The sequence below is a fragment of the Pseudopipra pipra genome, chromosome 21, assembly GCF_036250125.1.
Source record: "Pseudopipra pipra isolate bDixPip1 chromosome 21, bDixPip1.hap1, whole genome shotgun sequence".
Classification (NCBI taxonomy): Eukaryota; Metazoa; Chordata; class Aves; order Passeriformes; family Pipridae; genus Pseudopipra; species Pseudopipra pipra.
In genome coordinates this window covers 7705083-7723582 of record NC_087569.1, presented here as the reverse complement: position 1 = coordinate 7723582, position 18500 = coordinate 7705083, and the positions used below count along the sequence as shown (strand labels likewise).

At 47.3% G+C, this 18500-nt stretch overlaps 3 protein-coding genes across 12 annotated transcripts in view; 1 reads left to right on the top strand and 2 right to left on the bottom strand.

Moving 5' to 3' along the window:
• SPECC1 (sperm antigen with calponin homology and coiled-coil domains 1) overlaps positions 1-11535 on the bottom strand; it is a 91377-nt gene extending 79842 nt beyond the window's left edge. For 3 of the 7 annotated variants that reach the window (XM_064677468.1, XM_064677469.1, XM_064677467.1), the window contains exon 1: positions 234-361. The gene's annotated coding sequence lies outside the window, so the exon portion shown is untranslated. Of the gene's footprint in view, positions 1-233; positions 364-10832; positions 11051-11421 lie in introns of those variants that run through there. The other 4 variants (XM_064677463.1, XM_064677464.1, XM_064677466.1 and 1 more) reach the window with 4 other exon arrangements.
• Positions 11536-11696: 161 nt separating this feature from the next.
• On the top strand, positions 11697-15190 carry TIMM22 (translocase of inner mitochondrial membrane 22). The gene is made up of 4 exons (XM_064677559.1): positions 11697-11971; positions 12387-12583; positions 13494-13566; positions 14600-15190. The coding sequence occupies exons 1-4, from the start codon at positions 11746-11748 to the stop codon at positions 14674-14676; spliced, it is 573 nt and encodes a 190-aa protein (XP_064533629.1). The 5' UTR covers positions 11697-11745; the 3' UTR covers positions 14677-15190.
• A 929-nt stretch (positions 15191-16119) lies between these two features.
• The window catches only part of ABR (ABR activator of RhoGEF and GTPase), a 39234-nt gene continuing 36853 nt past the window's right edge, over positions 16120-18500 (bottom strand). For all 4 annotated transcript variants that reach the window (XM_064677475.1, XM_064677476.1, XM_064677477.1 and 1 more), the window contains one exon: positions 16120-18426. In XM_064677475.1, coding sequence (XP_064533545.1) covers positions 18337-18426 — 90 coding nt within the window. In that variant the 3' untranslated portion in view covers positions 16120-18336. The remainder of the gene's footprint in view (positions 18427-18500) is intronic.

The window sequence follows — 18500 nt, the reverse complement described above, 5'->3', positions numbered from 1 at the left end:
TTTTTTCTTGTGGTTGTAATGGCTTTCACCCCCCCATCTCATTTCCAGCTAACACTGACTGTTTACACCATACATTTTTTGATTCAATTTAGTTTTAGAGTGAGGTACTATGAAAAAAGTGTTGTTGAGCAAAGCAGGTCCGTTCACTCCAAGAACACATCACTGACCCAAGAGTCCTTCTAGACATAATACAGTTCCCACTTAAAAAAAAAAGAAGATATTAAAATACTTACAGTAAAAGCTTGTCCTCTTTTCTGCATTAAAAAGAAAACTGTCTCCCACTAGCTTCTGACAGCATGTGCAAGCCAGACTGAAAATTCAGAGCTTGAGTGCTTCCCTGAGAGGAAAACCACATTGCAGTGAGACCCAGAGAGCTGCTTGAGAAATGATTCACATACGGAAGCAGGCTGGCTGCACCGGCGCCTCGGCATTCAGCACACACACACACACATATGCACACTTGCTTACTCAGGGGAATGACAAATATTACATTTTCATCAAAGCAAGGAGGATTTATGCAAGAAAGTAATTTGTATCCTGCGTACAAAGCCCTGAGATGCTTCAATCCTGACAGCAGATGAGGAGTTTTCTTTCGGGATCCCGTCATGCTGAGGGCAGAGCTGGACACTGGGCAGAGCACAAAGCCCAGGCTGGGCTGTGGGATCCAATCAAGCAAAAACATGCAGCACATCCCCGGGGAGGAAGGGCAAGGAGGTGGCACAGAGAGGAGGCATTTTTTTCAGAGGAAAACACAGAAGCAGCTTCCAGAGGCTTTTATATTCCACAATAATAATCTCTCCCCCAGAGTGCCAGCAATCAGGGCCAGGACACCTTACAACATTTCCCTCAAAAAAGTGGAAAAGTGTGTGTATGGAAGGAAGATACATTAAGACAGAAGCTTTTACACAAGTAACTAGAATCAGTCTTGAGTGACTTCTCTGAGCTATCCAAAAAGGGTCAACCTGTTCTTTATTTAGAAGAGAGCAAATAAGGGACAGGAGTGAACAATACTCAAGAACATTCCTCTTTCTTATGATTTCTGAAGAGAATTAAGTGTTTGAAAACAGGAAGAAAAAGGCCAGAAATCTTAAGAGAGTTAAAGAAGGCAAAGATGGTATCAAGTTGAAGGAGACAGAGGGGATGCAAAGATAAATCAAATCCAAATTTCAAGGACAGAAACCTAAAGTGTTTAGAACTGGGCTCTTTGTCCGACTGCCCAGAGAGGGGACTGGTCACACTCTGGTGTCTCTGACCAAATACATTCACAGACTGTGACTACAGATCAGGAATTCTGTCCTGAATTGGAGAGAGGGATCTCTCCCAGCAGCATGAACCTTGTATATAAACCATGTTGATGCAACAGTAGTAACCTCTAGTAGAGAAACACGGAAGATTTACAATATTAAAAAAGTGTTGCTGGATCTGAATAGTCCAACCTTACCTCATCCCCTGGAGCTCCTTATTCTGGGTGCCAAAGGGGCCTGAAGGGAGCTAATGTTATGCCAAGAGTAAATTTATGTTTCAGTTCAGCATTGGCACTACTCCTATTATCCCAGAGTAACCAAACCTTAAGACTGAGGCCAAGCCAAATCCCCTCTGAAGATTATGGATTTGGGATCCAACTTTCTGATATTCTTAAGAGTAAGGAACTCTTGCCTTCAGCTCTCAAAACACCAGAACAAGAAACAGAGCACACCATGATTTATTTATCTCTATGTTTGGCAGGTCTCAAGCAAACATTACTAGTTATTAGTCCCTGAACATTCAACCAGGTGCTATTCCAAGTTTGCCAACATCTAAAGCACCAATCCTTCTATCCAGCCTACTTTGCCAGCTTCCTCAGTACCCCAGGCCAGACTGTAACACTTACCCATTCTGTATTTTTACACATTTAACATGTAGAGTTTTTGAGATTATTCTCAGCTCAGATAAGGAGGAAGTTCTTGTAGATACTTGATCTGCACACCCTGTGTTTCTCCTCCCTGAGGAAGTGACCCTACATTCCCTAACACATGCATAGGCAATGAGGTCACTTAGGTGGTGCAGAGACTGCAAGTCACTCCCTCTGCTGGGATTATGGACCACCTTCCAAACTGAACTGATGCAGCTGAAAGACACTGGCTCGGGGGCAAACAACTGCAGGTGCCTGGACACAGAACTCACAAACAGGAGGGACATCACTTGCAGAAACCTTGCTGAAAAGCTTCTTTGTCTGAAGGAAAAACCACTTCTTGGACTGCAGCACGGTGCCTCTGCCACTGCTGGTGAGTTGGGATGGGCTCAGAGGGACAGTGGCATTGGCAGCTCCAGAGGGTTTCCTGTCCTTTGGCCAAGAGAAATAAAGAACTGAAAGGAGGGGAGTGGAGAGGGAGGATGAGCTACTGTATTTCTCTCTCAAATATATTTTTGCTAGATTTGATAAATATAACTTGACCCAAACCTAAAAATGAAATGCTTGGGCATAAGGAGACAGTCACAGCATTTACATAGCTCAGTTTGGGTAGACAGCCCGGAATAGCGGTGGAGAATTTCCCCAAACCCAAGAAGACCAGACAGTATATTTGTTTATTTAGAGGCTTTCTGGTAGCACTTATGGGTATAATTATCTGATCTCTTTACTTAGACCAAAGATTTATTCAGCACAAAACCTTCTGAATTGAAAAGCTGCCTTTCTGTTTAATGAACAAACAGCCCAGAAAATAAACAGCTCAAATGAGTTGCCAGGCTCATCAGGAAAGCCTGTGGCCTGTCCAGGGCCTGAACCATAATTACTTTCACACAGCCAGGGTGAGAAAACAATTTCAAGTAGCAATACAAACTTTTTTAAAGTATCTGCCAGGTTCTCACCCAGCTGGTGAGTTCGGCTGACAGACGAAGTAACAGTGAACATATTGCTTGCATTCTGCTCAATCCACTTGCTCCCACAATTCTGCAACAAGGTATGGGAGAATAAGATCAAGCCTCATTAATCAATGCACCTCTAAAATACTGCATTTGAGGAATTTAAAGGCTTTATGTTGCAAACTGCATTACCTGTGCAATTTCACAGGAACAAATATGGATGAGACAACTTAATGAAATGGGCAAAGGGCAGAATTTTGAGTGGCACAGCTCATTTGAGAGGCAAATGCACAGTGTGGAAAAAAGGCCTGCACAAGGAACAAGATTTTAAATATCTTTGCATTTACAGATATTTATGCCATATTTAACTGCTTTTGTGCATGAAACAAAATTACAAAGGATAGAAATTCCATAAACAAGGCCATTATGTCAATAACAATGTCTTTCTAAAGCAAGTCTCTAATTCAGTTATAAGGCTTGGAACACTGCTGTCTGGAGTTATAAACCCAAAAGTAATTACAAAGGAAAGTCTGCATCAGACAGTGGGTATTAGTGGAGTCAGGCCATGGCTTTGGGACAGCATTTACTCACTGCTTTCCTCCTTTTTGGACATAACTGATACAAACTTCTCTGTTTTCTCAGTTGCAGTGCAGATGTCGGGAAGTTGATGCCGTTAGTGGACATTTGCAGGATGAATCATGGGGCACCACTTTCCATTTGGACAAAAACAACTGCTGTTCAGTCAACAAGATGATGCTGATCAAGTGGGTGGATGCAACGAGTTGAACTCCTGCAACTGCTGCCAAAAAGGCTCCACCAGCACAAGAAATCTGTGTGTGCTGACTCGAAGAACTTGGATTTATTTTTATTTCCCTGTTCTTAAGAGACTTCTCACAGTTTCATGTTCCCACTCCTACACCTGAGGGGCTCAGCCTGGCCACCAGCTTTGACTGCCACCAGAGAAAATATTTGTTGCTGGAAAAGAGTAGATTAAATAAACTGGGGGGGGGGGAAAGGCAGATATGTTTTATGGAACATGAAGTGCTATAGGAGACAAGAAAAACAGCTTCTTCTGGTGCCTATTGCCAAAATTTCAGAAGACCAGACAACAACTTTAAAATTTCCAAGGGAACAGCCACTAAGACAGTCAAAAATAGAATTAGGAAACTGCCTGTTTCAAAAGTAAGAGTCTGCAAGATGTGCCAGCATTTTTCAGTATTTCTGTCATTTCTGAGAAGAACACTGAAGAGTTAAAGCACATCTATCTGAGGAAAAAAAAAATAGCCAGCCCACAGAAAAAGGCAAAATGAGAAAGGAAATCTATGTAGTGAAGGAATGCTCATCACATTCCATGTATTTAAAATAAAAGTCTCTGATCACTTTTGCGTACATTCATCCAGTGCTTATTTTTCTCTGCAATCTTCAAGTGTCTGCACTTCCTCAGGCATCAGATACAGCAGCAAACCAAGGACAGCTTCACTGCAGTCACCCTGCTGTTCAAAATGTGGATAAATCTACACATGCAAAAAAGGTAACACTCAATGCTCTTCCCCGAAAGAGTAAAGTAAAATTTATGTGTTCTTTTTTATTTAACGGAATTTTTTTATTTCAGTGACTAAATGTAAGACTTAAAGGGAGTATCTTTATATTTTAGTATTCCTCACTGTTAGTTTTCTGATATATAGGTTATAACGTGGCATTCATTAACAATTCATAGAGAATTACCATATTCAAGTAGCACAGCAAGTTTTTACTACCTGCACAGGCAAAACACTGCACAGCCCTACTTGTTCCCCTTACTTATTGTCCCAGAGGGATCACATGCTGGAAAACCTTGCATTTTATCACCTAACAGGGAAGGAATTCCAACAGGTATCCATTAGAACCTCTAAGGAACCCTGAACAGAAAAGCATTTCATTAAATTTTTGCTGATCACTGACAATGCAGAGCTGCACAGGAAAATTAAGGACTAGAGAGGATGTGTGCTGGAGGCTGCCTTAGAATTAACAACCCCAATGGGATGGTGGAGGAATGTCCCACTGCTTTGAACTTTTTGGTAGGTTTGAGGGTGATGCAAATAAAAGACCCAGAGGTATCAGCTTTGTTTCCAGAGGACTCACAGTGGAAGTGCCTGAATGGAAGCAGAGCTGCAGGGTCTGCCCAGATGCACGGGGAGCACCACGGGGAGCCCAGCAGCAACAAATCTGGGACAAACTCACACAGGGAGCTGATGAAGCACAAGGAGTTCAAGTCTCAGGAGGTCTACAAGCCCTCTAATGTAGATCAGGATTTCAGGGAAAAAAAAGGCTGTTGGTAAGGTTTGATTCCCCACACAGCAGTGACTTAGAGTTTCCATCTCGTTCTTCCTCCCTGCATCTTTTACAGCTGCTTGAACAGAATCAGTTGATCATTGCAGTACCTTATTAACTCATCTATTTTACAGGTCAGGAAATGAAGGTACCTAAATTACTGACTAAATATCACAAGTTATTAAGGGTCTACAGTGCCCATTGATTTTAACTGCCATATAGTAAGCACTTTGGAAAAAGTCATGCACATTGTTATACGGAGGCACCCAGAAAAAGCAGCATAAAAGTTTGGCTTTGATGATGTAATCAAATCCAGAAAAAAGGGAGGACCTAAATTAATGTTCAGCAATTCCTTCCTTCTAGACAGCTTGTATGAACAGACATGTTTGCTGCTGCTTGAACTTTTAAATCAGCTTAGCAGACTTGAGAAATTTAAAGCATACAGCTGAAGCTGGAAGTACCCAAACACTGAGATCCTTCCAGCATTAACCACAGTGCTACAGAAGAACCATTAAGAAAGGAGTAGTGGTATAATGCAAGCAAATTCCCTTCTGAGACCTAGGTTCTGCTTTCAACACTTAGTATGAAATTGTTTCCTTGGATTTCTTGGTTAGTAACCACAACTGCTTCGGATTTTAAACGCTCAGTGAAAATTTGGCATGGAATAAACCTGATAACTGAAATCAATTATAAGCATCTTTAAGCTCAGCAAAAAAAAAAAAAGAAAAATCTCACTATGTGGCTCAAAAGGCAAGTGAGGACAAATATCAACCCTTTATCAGCATGAGCTCATCCTGCAGCAGAACTCTGACACGAGAGGTGCACGGTACCTCTGGCTCTGCCATGGCAGTTGTCCCCACACACAGAAGAGAAAGTGGATGCAAATTGCTCCTCTCCTCGAGGTCCCATTTCCTTGTGCAGAACAGCCCGTTACAGGAATGGGATCCTCCCTCACCAGAAGGCAGAAGGCCTAAATGCCAAAAGCAGGAGGTACAGCAAGTGGGAGAGCAGCAGGAATAGGTGCTCAGCTTTCCATGTTTCTATAAAAGCAAGTGATAATTTTACATCTCCAGCAGATATTCAAGTAGGAGAGTAATGAAGCAAGAGAACAGATTGCATGAAAAGGAAGAAGTGCCCTATGGAGTTTGTGACCTGTTTACCATAAGTAAATAAATAAATGAAAGCAAAACAGCCCCCTGGAGAGACACAGTTTGCACGAGGGACATCAGTGAATCTGTCGTGTGGAAGCCGATAGAAACAACTGTCATTACAGAGCAAAGGAGGATTGATTGGCCACCCAACAGGAACTTGGGAAAGAAAGCAGATGTGAGAGAAGGAAAGAGGAAGATTTGGAAATCTAGGACAGCAGGAAAGTCACTGTGAGTATTACCCAACTAACACCACTGGCCTGAAGGCAGCTGAAGGTCTAGAGAGAGAAGCAGCAGTTTGGCAACGCAGAGAAATGAGAACACACAAACCAGCTCAATTTTTTCTACTCCACACTGAATCACTCAGCAACTCTGCCTGATGCTGTGGCAAGTGGAATATCACGATTTTGGATCCTTCATTAGGAATAATTAGTTCACTTGTTGACAGTATCAAAAGAAAAGCCAAGGGAGAGACATTTTTCTCTTCCTGCAGGAGCCTGCACGCTGTCCAGGGAAAGTTTGGGCTGTCCCTGTCTGTGTAACTCTCCCCTGTTCTCTGATCTGAGGACAGACTTCAACATCAATCTTCCTCCTTTCAGTGCCACTAACATCCACTGTTATTAAAAATCAGAAATGTTATTTTTCCCCCTCTTTGATCACATTCAAACCGTGAAAACAACAGCCTAAGCATTTTGCCCTGTTGTATCTCGGGGAGCTGGAAACCTTCTACCCACAAGAAACTCTTCCAGCAGTTACCATGGTGACACTGGTAATAGATATTTAAAGGCAGCTCACTCATAATCACATCTATTAGATACCAGGAGGCTTTAGTAAGAGAGGCACAACAAAGCTTGAAACCAGGGAACCAAAGAGGCTTGGTGATGGTAAAAGTGGACAAGAAATTCATGGAGAGGGATCTGCTTATACCATCATTTAGCTGAACACAAAGGGCTCCTGTTCAAAGCTGAAATGGCACTGAAGCCTGCAGAACAAACTATTTTTAGTCAATCTTTTAAAAATTGGTTCTGAAAGCCTCATTTCAATAGTGGCAGCTCTATAAATCCTTTCAGAGTGATCATTGCCAGAAATACAATAAAAAGCTGTGCTATAGCTCTCCCCCATCAGAACCAGGCTGCTGGAAATCCCCTGGCCTGCCACAGTCACCTGAAGGGGTTTCCTCCAGCAGAGAAACCAGGCTGGCTGCAGAGAATGCTGCTCTCTGTGCCCACCCCAATGTCCTGACACCACGAGCCCCAAAGTCAGCTCCAAAGGGACCCTGCCTTCCACCTGGAGGGTTAAGTAGCCCAAGGAATAGTGCCACACTCCTTTTTAGACATTATTATGCAGTGAGGAAACCTGAATCTGGACAAAGCTGACCAAGTTGAAGAGGTGTGTTTGGTTATACAAGTGTTAAATCATTTATTTCTGTGGGTTCTAGTTCTGTAGTTCCAGCCCACTGGAATGCAACGAAGGGAATCTGCAGATTCAGATCTCCAGATATGAAGCCACCTCAACTTGGCTGAGCCTGTGTAACAGTCATCAAATTGAGATTTCCTTTCTCTTTTTGCTGCATATTTCCATGACAACTTTCCTGCAGTATCAACTTCTTTATAATGGAAAGGTCTCTCAAAGAGAATTTAGGCTTCTATAGCAACAGCTTAAATCCCTGGGAGATGATGATGCCTGAAACTTTACACAGAGCTTTTTTTAGACCACACAAGTGCATTTCAAATTTCATAGGTGAAAACAAAAGTCATGTGTAATATTAGGGAAGCTGTGAACAGGAGAAGGAGTAACTTGCTGAAGTGGAACAAACACTAAGAAACCACCTCACTTTCAAAAGGGACGAACACTTTGAGATCTCAAACGTTAAAAGAGAGCAGACAGGATCAAACACTCATCTCAAAAAGCCACATCCTGTTCCTCCTCTCTGAGCTACAGAACACAGTCACAAGGAACAAGTCTGCTGATCCTAAAAGGACATTTTATTAAAAGACCTCTCTCTGCAGTCTATTTTATATTGACCTAAAGAAAAAAAAAATTAACAAAAAAAACCTGTGAGTCAGAATGCCTTTTAACTCCCATATACCTGCCAGTTAGCTGCAATCTAACCTTTTTTTTCAGTACTTTAGCTGATTGCCATGATAGTGACAGTATCCTCCAACACTGAAAGCCTTGCTGCCTCAGAAGAAAAAAATAACTGCACTCTCAAACAAATAAATTGGTTAAACTCAAAAGCAAAGGGAAGTACAGAAGCTAAACCAGCTTTCTTTCACTGAATTTAATATATTTCACAAAACACTCCTCCAATGTGTTTTAAAATCTAAAATCTCTTAAAGAAAAAAGATAAAATACTACATTCACAATCTGGATGAGAAGCAGGAAAGGATCATGTTTAATGTATAGGATGGAAGTGAAGCCCAGCAGGACCCAGCACCCTTCCTTTTGTAGCCACTGGAAACATCTTTGCTACACAAGAAGTGAGGTTGGCAGTGGGATCACCTGAAAAACAGCCACACTTTCTTCTGCTTGTGGTGATTGAAAGCTTTTCCTTTTTCCCCCTCAAAATATCCATTAATTTTCCCCCTCTTCCTCTCATTCCCCTACATCATCACAGTCCTGGTAAGGGGAAAAAAGGTGCCCACAGGTAGGAACAAATGAAAGAGGCTGGATCTGATCTAATTCTTGTGGACTTCCACCTTCATCCACTTGCTGCCCACTTCAGAAAAGGCTCTGGAACTGGCAGTTTGACAAAATAACGTGGAGTGCTGCGAAAACTAACTTTAATTTTTTCAATAGCAATGCCAAAAAATGACAGCTAGAGCCTGTTCAAAGCCTGGGAACTCTGCAGCTAAGACAAATGCAAACCCAGGATTTCAGACAAACCCCGCATTATTTCCAAGGGTTATCCTCTCTGAAGAACACTGAAGTGTGGGAGAAAGACTGAGTCACTGTAAAGGTCAAGTGAAACGCAATTATTTGGTGTCTCCATGTGCTGCCCTCTGCTGAAACAGACGCCGAGCTCGTTGGAGCAGCACAAAAACTCGGGCTCGTCCGCGCCCACTGCTGCCATGGCACAGGGAAGGGACACGCTCGCCCGAGATGAAAATGTTCCATTTCATGGCACCAGGAAAGGATAAAAATAACTTAAGCTCTTGTGCTGGACTCAGCAGGATGAAAGAGTGGCTTCAGGGACAGCAGTCCTGGAGAGGGAAGAGCACTGGATGCATCACGACTGCAGTGCTGAAGGTTCACAGGCTTATAAAAAAGAAACAGCTGAAAGTTTCATTTGAACAACTTATTAATCAAAGATGTGATGAACTCTCATATTCCCTCTCAAATCCTTAATCCTCCATCTGATTTCACCCACGCAAAAAAATCTGTTCAGGCAGATGAGATTATTCAAATACTCAAGCACAAGTACTTGTTCGTAAGTAGAACATGGAGCAGCATAAATGGGAAAAGGAGAAAACTATTAAATATCTAAGGGTGGAAATATAACACATAAATATAAGAGTATTTATAAATATATTTTATATAATCTTATTTACAAAAATATTATATTTAAAAACAAACAGTAACCCAGCATTTCCTCCAAAATCCAGGAACTGAGAAAAGTAAGTCAAAGCAATATTCCAACCATACCTATAGACTTTCAGAGCTGAAAATTCAAATCCAACATATCCTGTTTTCCCTTCATGCCTTTGGAAATTAGACTTTGCTGTGTGACTCCGAGATCAGCCCAGCAAGGTTATTTTGGATCAAGGAGAAGATTGAAATCTGAAGTTCAGGGCTCCTTTGGGAGATCATCCTGCCTGCAACCTCCTCTACCTTGTAAAGATCCTGCTGTAGTAGATTTTAACAGCGTGCTTTTCCGGGGTTTCTGACCTTAAAAAAGAGCTTAAAACCCGCCCCAAACCTCAAGAAACAAGCAAAAAAAGATTTAAAAAGAGTGAGAGGGAAGAGCAGCGGGCAGGTGGCCCCGCTGGTGCAGCCAGTAGAGGGCAGTGGAATTTAAAGGAAAGTTGTTGAACTTCGTGTAATTAAACATCTGAAGTGATAAAACCACCAGTTTACATCGTTATTTGAACCTACCTATTGTGGCCTAAACTAAGACATAAGCAGGACAGAGAGCAAAGGGTAATAGAAAAGAAAGAAAATTTATTACTTTGGGACCTTGAAAGAGTTGAACTTTGGGCTATGATGAAGATTTCAGACTTAAAGCATTATTTAAAAGTAATTATTTAATCTTTTAAATAACTTCCAATTATTGCAATGCACTAATTCAACGCATCCTATTGAAACCAACACAGCTGTTTCTCATGGGTTTAAAAACCATAAATAACTTAAAATAGGAAAAATATCAATTAAGAAGAAAGGTGTTTGCAAGACAGTCCCATCACCACTTGTGAAGATGAAAATTGGTTCTAGTCCACAAGAACGAGAAAGTAAAACAGGTTAAGCAAAACGCAACACAAGATTTTTAATGCTCACAGCACCTTGTTTAGGAAGGGGAAAAGCAACATTTCTCACCTCATCACCAAACAGAACAAGCACCCCAGAGCCAAGGCTCCTGCACGATTTGACACGAGCCCAGTTTGCATTTTGTGATGGAAAGACAGATTTTGGTTACTGTCTGAGCCCTTTTGAGATAACACAGGTTCTGAAGTAACAGCGCTGCTCCACAGCAGGGCAGACCGAGGTTTGCCCGGAAAGGCTGCCGGGGGACATCGCGGTGCCCCGGCGAGTTCGCCCCCCCCGCGGGGACACGGACAGGGAGCAGCTCAGGTGCCTCGGGCTCAGGTGACGCTGCGGGGCCGAACCGCCCGCGGAGGGTCCGGGCTCGGCACCGGCACCGTCCGCCCGCCCGTGCGGGACCTGTTGCCCTCGCACACCGGACCAGCCGCGCGGGAGGACGCGGCGGCCACACCGCGACACCTCCGAGCCTCCCGAGCCCTCCCCGCACCTCAGCCCGGGCACGGGGACTCGGTCCCGCACTGCGGCACCTCAGCCCTCCCTCAGCCCGGCGGTGCCCCGGGGGACCTTGCCGGTCCCTCGCCAGCCCTGCCGGTCCTCCGCAGCCCGAGCGGAGCCCTCAGCTCCCGTTACCCCCCGCACTCACCTGCCGCCGCTCCCCGGGATGCTCCTGCAGCCGGAGCCGGAGCGCAGCCCTCGCTCGCCTGCAGCGGCCGCACCGACCGCCAGGGGGCCTCCGCGCGGCGCGCCGGGTAATGTAGTCCCCGCGCTACCCGGCACATCCAATCACGCTCCGCGCCGCGGAGCATGCCGGGAGTTGTAGTACCTCTCCCACCATGTACTCTGGGAGGTGTAGTCCAGCGCGGCGGCGCCGCGGCGGCGCTTCCCGGCAGCGGAACTACAACTCCCGCGAGACAACGCGCGCGGCGCCGGCGCGGCGCCGAACCCCGGCGGGTGTCCCAGGGCCGTCATGGCGGCCCCACCGCCGTCAGTGCCGGGCGAGCCTCCGCCGCCCTCGCCGCCGCTGCAGTACAGCGTCCTGCTGGAGCACCTGGTGGGCGACAAGCGGCGGCCCCGCGCGTGGGATCCCGCCGTTTTCGGCGGCATCCCCTGCCCGCCCAAGAGCGAGGAGCAGAAGATGGTGGAGCGGGTCATGGAGAGCTGCCCCTTCAAGGCGGCGCTGGCCTGTGTGGGAGGTGCGGCGGCTGAGGGGGCCGGGGGCTGCTGGAGGGACGGGACAGCCGCTGTGGGGCGGTTCGGGAGTGGGGTGTCCCGGTGGAATCGGGAAAGGCTGATGGAGAAGAGGCTGCAGCCCCTGCCTTTGGTTTTCCACCTTTTAAGCCTCCCCCGGTGCCTGTCACAGGTCCCGGGAAGGGATCGCTGCCTGTCTGCCTTCCTTGGAGAGGCGGAGGTGCTTTCCCCAGCACAGCACAGGCTGTCAGCGGGTGTCCGCGGTACCCACAGACCGGCCACTCGTGCTCCCGCACTGCCCCCGTGGCGCTCCAGGGCTGCTCTGGAGCCCGCAGGGAATGTGCCGCTCCAGGGAATGTGCCACTCCAGGGAATGTGCCGCTCCAATCCCTGCTCACGTCACACTGTTTGCCTTTGACAGGGTTTGTCCTGGGAGGTGCGTTCGGGATCTTCACGGCTGGGATCGACACCAACGTGGGGTTTGATCCCAAGGATCCCTATCGCACGCCCACGGCCAAGGAGGTGCTCAAGGACATGGGGCAGAGGGGCATCTCCTACGCCAAGAACTTCGCCATCGTGGGTGCCATGTTCTCCTGCACAGAGTGCGTGGTGGAATCTGTGAGTAATAAACTCTTCAACACTGAGAATGTTTTATTGTATACTTACTTAGTAAACCTGTACTAGATGCACATAAGTATGTATATCCCCTTTGAAAAGTCCTTTTCAGTTTAAGTCCTGAATGTATTGGCAAGTGTAGGCATTGCTTTTCTAAATCCTGGCTACAAGTAGTTTTTACTTTAAAACTCAAATGGTGAGTTGCAGCATGGTAATTTGAGTGCCTAAAAATTCCATATGTAGAATGGGATCCTTTGATTAGAGTTCTTAAGTAATAGTTAGCCTGTTTTCATCTGGCCCCTACAGCAAGAAATGAACTTGTGCAGCTCAGCAATAATCCAGTTTCTTAAATAGGAAAATTACCCTGTTGTGAATTTGAGTCCTGCCTTTTAATTGAAAGACACAGCTATTTCTTAACTCATCTAAAGAAAAGTGTATCTTCTTGCACAGTGGAGCAGAACAAATTGGTCTCTACACTGATGAAAATCCAGCGTGTCCTGGCTATGGAAATAGTGCATCTTTGTCAGCAGGTGCTGTGGCTCTCACCTGTGCCAAGAACCAGCAGCTTGGCTGGGCTCAGGGCTGCACTCATGTAGTCACAGCACTTTTAAACCCTCTAAGTAAGTGTTCATGTTCAGTGCTATGTTCTGGGGATGTAGCAGCTCACCTGAGGATCCTTCCTGTAGCACTGCATTGCACCATATGGATTTGTCTTACCTCTCCCAGAGACCTGTTCCTTCCTCCTCTCCTGGCCCTGCAAGTTTGGGAGTGCAGGGCCATCTGCTGAGAACAGATGGAAAAACATCCTCAGCTGAGAAGGGGCTGGAAGGTCATTTAATCTTCCTCGCTGTCAGTGCAGATACTGAGTGTTTATTCCGTATTTACTTGTTGACTCTGATTTTTAATTCCACAGTATCGTGGGAAGTCAGACTGGAAGAACAGTGTTATCAGTGGCTGCATCACGGGAGGAGCCATCGGCTTCAGAGGTTGGTGGTGCCTGCTGGGAACTGTTTCTGTGATAAGACTCGAATTTGGTTATAGAGCACACGGTGTTCTGTGTGGAACACACACTGCAGACCTCTTTGCATGGGGACTATAGTGAAGCCCAAATGAGGATGTGCTCTGTTCTGACAGGGCTGCGCCCTCATCTTCCTGTCAGCTCCAAAGATAAGTGTGGGTAGAGAAAGCTTGGTCATACAGGCAGTGAGATTGGTGGAAAATCAACAAAATTCACCAGAAGAAGAATGAGGAGATGCTACCTAACATTCTTCTGTGGTGTAGTGAGGAGGAAGCCAAAAATATACGACTACGAAGCTACAGCTCTTGTGTGAACAGAGCTTTATTTATATCTGCTATTTCACTGGCAGTAACACTTAATTTGCTTTCCTCCTTTCTTACGTATCAAACATATGTATGGATTAGGAGCACTGGGGTTTTAGTCCAGCAGCACTAGTGGGGACTTTGGGAAGCCTTGAGTGGTAATAACATCTGGAAAAAGCCCCAAGTAGGAAGAGACCTAGTCTGCTCATCAGAAATATCAAACTTCTCACAGCTCTCCTAAAGTAAAAAGCCTGTCCATAGAGCATAAAAGAGAAGAAAGCTCTCTTGAAAGTGCTTCTAATTGAGCTTGTTAAGTTGTGTCTGTCTGCAACCTAATCCTCTTAGAGCTTTCAGAGCCGTAACTGCTCTTCTGTCCCTCCCTAGTCCCACAAAGCCACTTGCAGTGCTCAGATCAGAGCACACCAAAATCAGTAGTGGCCAGTGGCGTGTTCTCTTCTGTCCCTTTGTGGAGACTGAGCAACACAGGACCCAGCCAGGGTGTCCTGCTGGTCCCACTGGGGGGGTTGTACATCAGGCTCCCCCTCACCTTGGGCAGTGGCAGTGCCAGTGTTCCCTGGAGTTGCACTGCCACGTTCCTGCAGGTGTGACCCCTTTGAGCCAGCACAGCATAAGCAAGTTACTGGGAAGAGAAGTGTTTTTCTTATTTTGCCTCATTTCCCCCCCCTCCTTGCCTTGCAGCCGGGTTGAAGGCCGGGGTGATCGGCTGCGGGGGATTCGCCGCTTTCTCCGCTGCGGTCGATTACTACCTGCGGTAACAGCGGGATCCCTCGGGAGCAGCCTTCCCTTTAGCTCCAGTGCTGCTGCTGAGAGCCTGCACCACAGCACAACACCAGGCTTACCTTTCCACTGCCTCTGGAGTCCTGATGAGCGCGAGCAGGACGGCGTTGGCCGCTTTTCTGAATGACTAACAACGCTCTGGCTCCCAGCCCGGGCGAGCTGCTCCGGGCAGACTTGCGGGAGTACACGAGGATGGAGCCAGGGACAGAGCAGCATCTCCAGGATGGATCAGCTGACTGTCAGTTTCCAGGAAACACGCCTGGACTCTGAGCTTTTTCAGTCTGATTTTGATTAAGTCTGTTGCTGGCATCAAAAGAGGCAGGAGGACAATCTCCAAACAGAAATGCTCCAATTTAGATTACCACATTTGAACGTGCTGCAAGCATTTAACAGTTACCAGTTTGCAGCTTGCTACTCTGTTGGGGAGAGGTAAGATCCTGTGGAGAAATAAGTTTGTTCCAGGCTTTTCTTAAAATACCATTTGAAGACAAACCACCATCTGTACAACTTGTCTTATTTCATAAGTACAGAGATGAGCGCCAGATTTCTTTACCATGTCTTAAAGGGAAAAGCAGAAAGGAATCCTTAGCCTTAGAGCCATGTGGTTACTGGCAGATGAACAGAACAGTTTAAGGGGAAAGAAAAGAGGTTATTGCTGAAGTATAATTCTCTGTAGCCACTTGGCTAGCCTGATTTAACCTCGCTGTGGGAGTACAAAGAATTTTGCTACTGCTTTAACTGCCCCAGGCTCGCCCCATTAGTTCCAGCAGTTTGATAGTGAGACTAGAAAGCAGAGCTGTGAGACTAAACCACTGTTTGACAGATAACTGGGCATTCACTCAGCACACAGTCTGCTTCCTGTCACACCATCCTTTTGAGGCGGTGGGACTTCAGATGCAGTGCACACACCTAATAGGGGTTCTCCCATCCATTTCCCCTCCTTTGCAACCACAGTTTGACATCCCAGAACAGTGACAGCACGTGCTTACCTGGAGGAGCAATCCTAGCAGGGTGGTTTGGCTGATGCAGTGGTCAGTTTGGAGGCACACTGTCTCCCATTCCCACACAGAAGTGGGAAGACAGCACCATGTGATCTATCAGATGAGGTTTCCAGATCTCCTGATGTCCCTTGCTGTGCCTGTTCAGTATCCTCAGGCCAGAAGCTGTGCAAGTCAGCTGAATTTTAAGCTTGAGTAATTCTAGGCTGATTAAACAGGCTGGCTCCAGACAGTCCAGGTTGTTTTCCTCCAAAATGCAAGGATATAGCCCAAACCATAGGAAATCTCTTCAAATATTGCCTGGCACATTGCCTGTGCTTATACCACTGGCTTGAAGTGCAACTAGCAAGAATTCCATGACAGAAAGTGTAGAAGCTGTGATGCCAAGGTGATCAGTTAGTGCAAACAGCAACACCACAGGGCTTCTTTTGTGCAAATATCAGGGCTTTGCATTTTTATTAACATTTTTTTTTCTCCTCACATGGTTTTACAGCCATTTAAAGTTTATAATCTACAGAAATTGAAACAGAACACAAACAAAAATATATCCTTAACAACTTTTGAAAGTCAAATATTAATTAACAGTTCTATTCTACCTGTAGCTGCAAGAGTCCACCCCCCCCTCTTTTTCCTTCCTGTAGGAACAAGCACAAGCCAGTCATGGGGACCAGGCCTCCAGCCACTGTCACACGGGGGGAGATTTGGCTGTACAGAGTCTCCATCTGGAATGCCGGTGTCGTGGACAGAGACTTGGACACATGTAACAAATCAGACACACACAGGGGTCCGTTGTGCAGTCAGATCTAAAGCTCGGCCTCCTTGCTGGGTCCAGGGCCAAGACAGACGCCTGGTTATTTTCTGCAATGCTGTTTCCCTTCTGTTTAGCTGGTAGTCAAGAGGAGCAGGGTCTGGAGTGTGAGCCCTTTGGAGGGGGACTGAGAGACCTCCCCTCCTTAGTTGCTTTGCTGGTGCAGGGCTGGCAGGTGCTGCCTTCCCCAGGGAGGTGGGCTGAGGACATACCTGGTGCATTGGGGGCAGGGCTCTACCTGGAACAGTCCGTTAGTGGGGAGGGGAAAGGCAACGCTGCTGTCAGGGATACGCTTGGTCACTTCTCATCCATCTCCATTTGGCACAGGAGAGCACAGGGCCAACGCAGTTGGGCAGGTGGGGGGGGCTTTTCCCACAAGAACACGGACTCAGCTCACAGAGCGAAAGGTTTCGTGTCCCATCAGGTACCAACACCTACCTGGGAGGGTGGGAGGGTCGGGGACATCTCAGGAGCCAGGCACTGGGCGGCCGGAGCACAGCCTGGCAGCGAGTGCAGGCACGTGGCTGTCCTGCCTTGGGACATGGCCTGACAACTCCAGTCATCAGCCTGGGAGGGGACAAGAACTGGAGCCACTGAGACAGACCTGAGCTGGCCAGGCACGGCTAATCCAGCGGCAGAGGAAGCACTTCTGCCTTCCGATGGGAAGGCCATGAAGGCTTTCCTTCTCCTGTCCCTCTGTGCTGCTTTCCAGGCTGGGTGGCCATCCTGTTGCTCCAGAGCACTTGCCTCTGGCAGCGTGGCTGCCTCCAAGGCAGGGCCATGTGCTGCCATGTGCCCAGTGCAGTGGGGAAGGCCAAGGAGGGAAACAAAAACCTCCTCATTCCTGTGGCCACAGCAGGAATGCTGCTGCCCTGGGTGCATTCAATGCTCATGGCAGTGCTGGGCTGGCAGGGGCATGAGTGCCTCACAGGTGTACAGCGGGGACCCTGTGCCCTGCCAAATTTCCACATTGGGGAAATTTGGGATCCACGTGCCCTGATGGGACACCATCGATGCCAGAGCACAGACATGGGGTCAACCCATGGCACAGGAAGCAGACCTACCTGGCTGGCCATCCCTCCAGCCTGCCGTGGGTTGAGACCAGCACAGCACCTCTCGCTCCAGCCTTGTGTGAGGGGTTATCCCAAAATGAGGCGAGATCCAGCGAGGGAAGTAACCGCCATGCTACACACACACAGGCAAAGCACGGGATTAGGGCTGTAGAGGGGACTGGCCTGAAAACACCCAGAAGAGCTGAGGCGAGGAGGAAGCAGCACCTGCCCCTCTGCTCTCGTGGTCGCAGGTTTGCTCGGGCCAGAGCGGGATCCAGGCACGGGGTCCAACGATTGCGCAGGCAGCAAGTCAAAGCAGAGCTGGTCGTCACCATCACTGGGGAGGGAGGCCCGTGAGCTCCCAGGCCCCGGGCGAGCCAGTGCTGCACATGCAGGTGTGGGGCAAAGGGAGCTGGGCGGCAAAACAGGCACTCGTGGGGCACTGCAGGCGTCAGGGGTGCCTGGTAGGAGTGAGCGGGTGGAAAGGAGTCCAGGAGAAAACTAGCCAAGGGGGAAGCCTGTGTCCACAGCCCTTGTCAGTCACTACCTCTTCCGTTGAGCAAATATACATAAAAACAATTCTTGAACACAAGGAGGGACATAAGACACGACTACTTTACAGAGAGGCACGGCGGGACCGGGCCCCTGGAACGCGATTGTACAGGAGCTGCAGGAGGCACCGTCCTGGGTCCGGGCTGGGCTCCCTGGGAGCTGCGGTCCAGTCCGTGTCCCCCAGCAGGGAGCTGGGAGTGTTTGCAGCTGGTGCCTTGTCCCTGCAGGCTACACGTCCGTGGAGAAGTAAAGTGTGTTGCGCTTCAGCTCAGTGAAGGAGATGGGAGGATGCTGCAGGTAGTAGAGAAGGACCTGGACCTGCAGAAGGCAAATGGGGGGTGTTACTCCAGAAAAGGGAAGAGCTGCCGCCTCCCAGCTTGTCCCTGTGCAGC

Excerpts from the sequence above, each read along its gene's own strand:
- TIMM22 (XM_064677559.1), top strand. The coding sequence starts at position 11,746 with ATGGCGGCCCCACCGCCGTCAGTGCCGGGCGAGCCTCCGCCGCCCTCG. Across the intron at positions 12,584-13,493 it reads CAGAGTGCGTGGTGGAATCT|TATCGTGGGAAGTCAGACTG; the intron begins GTGAGTAATAAA and ends TTAATTCCACAG. Across the intron at positions 13,567-14,599 it reads AGGAGCCATCGGCTTCAGAG|CCGGGTTGAAGGCCGGGGTG; the intron begins GTTGGTGGTGCC and ends CTTGCCTTGCAG.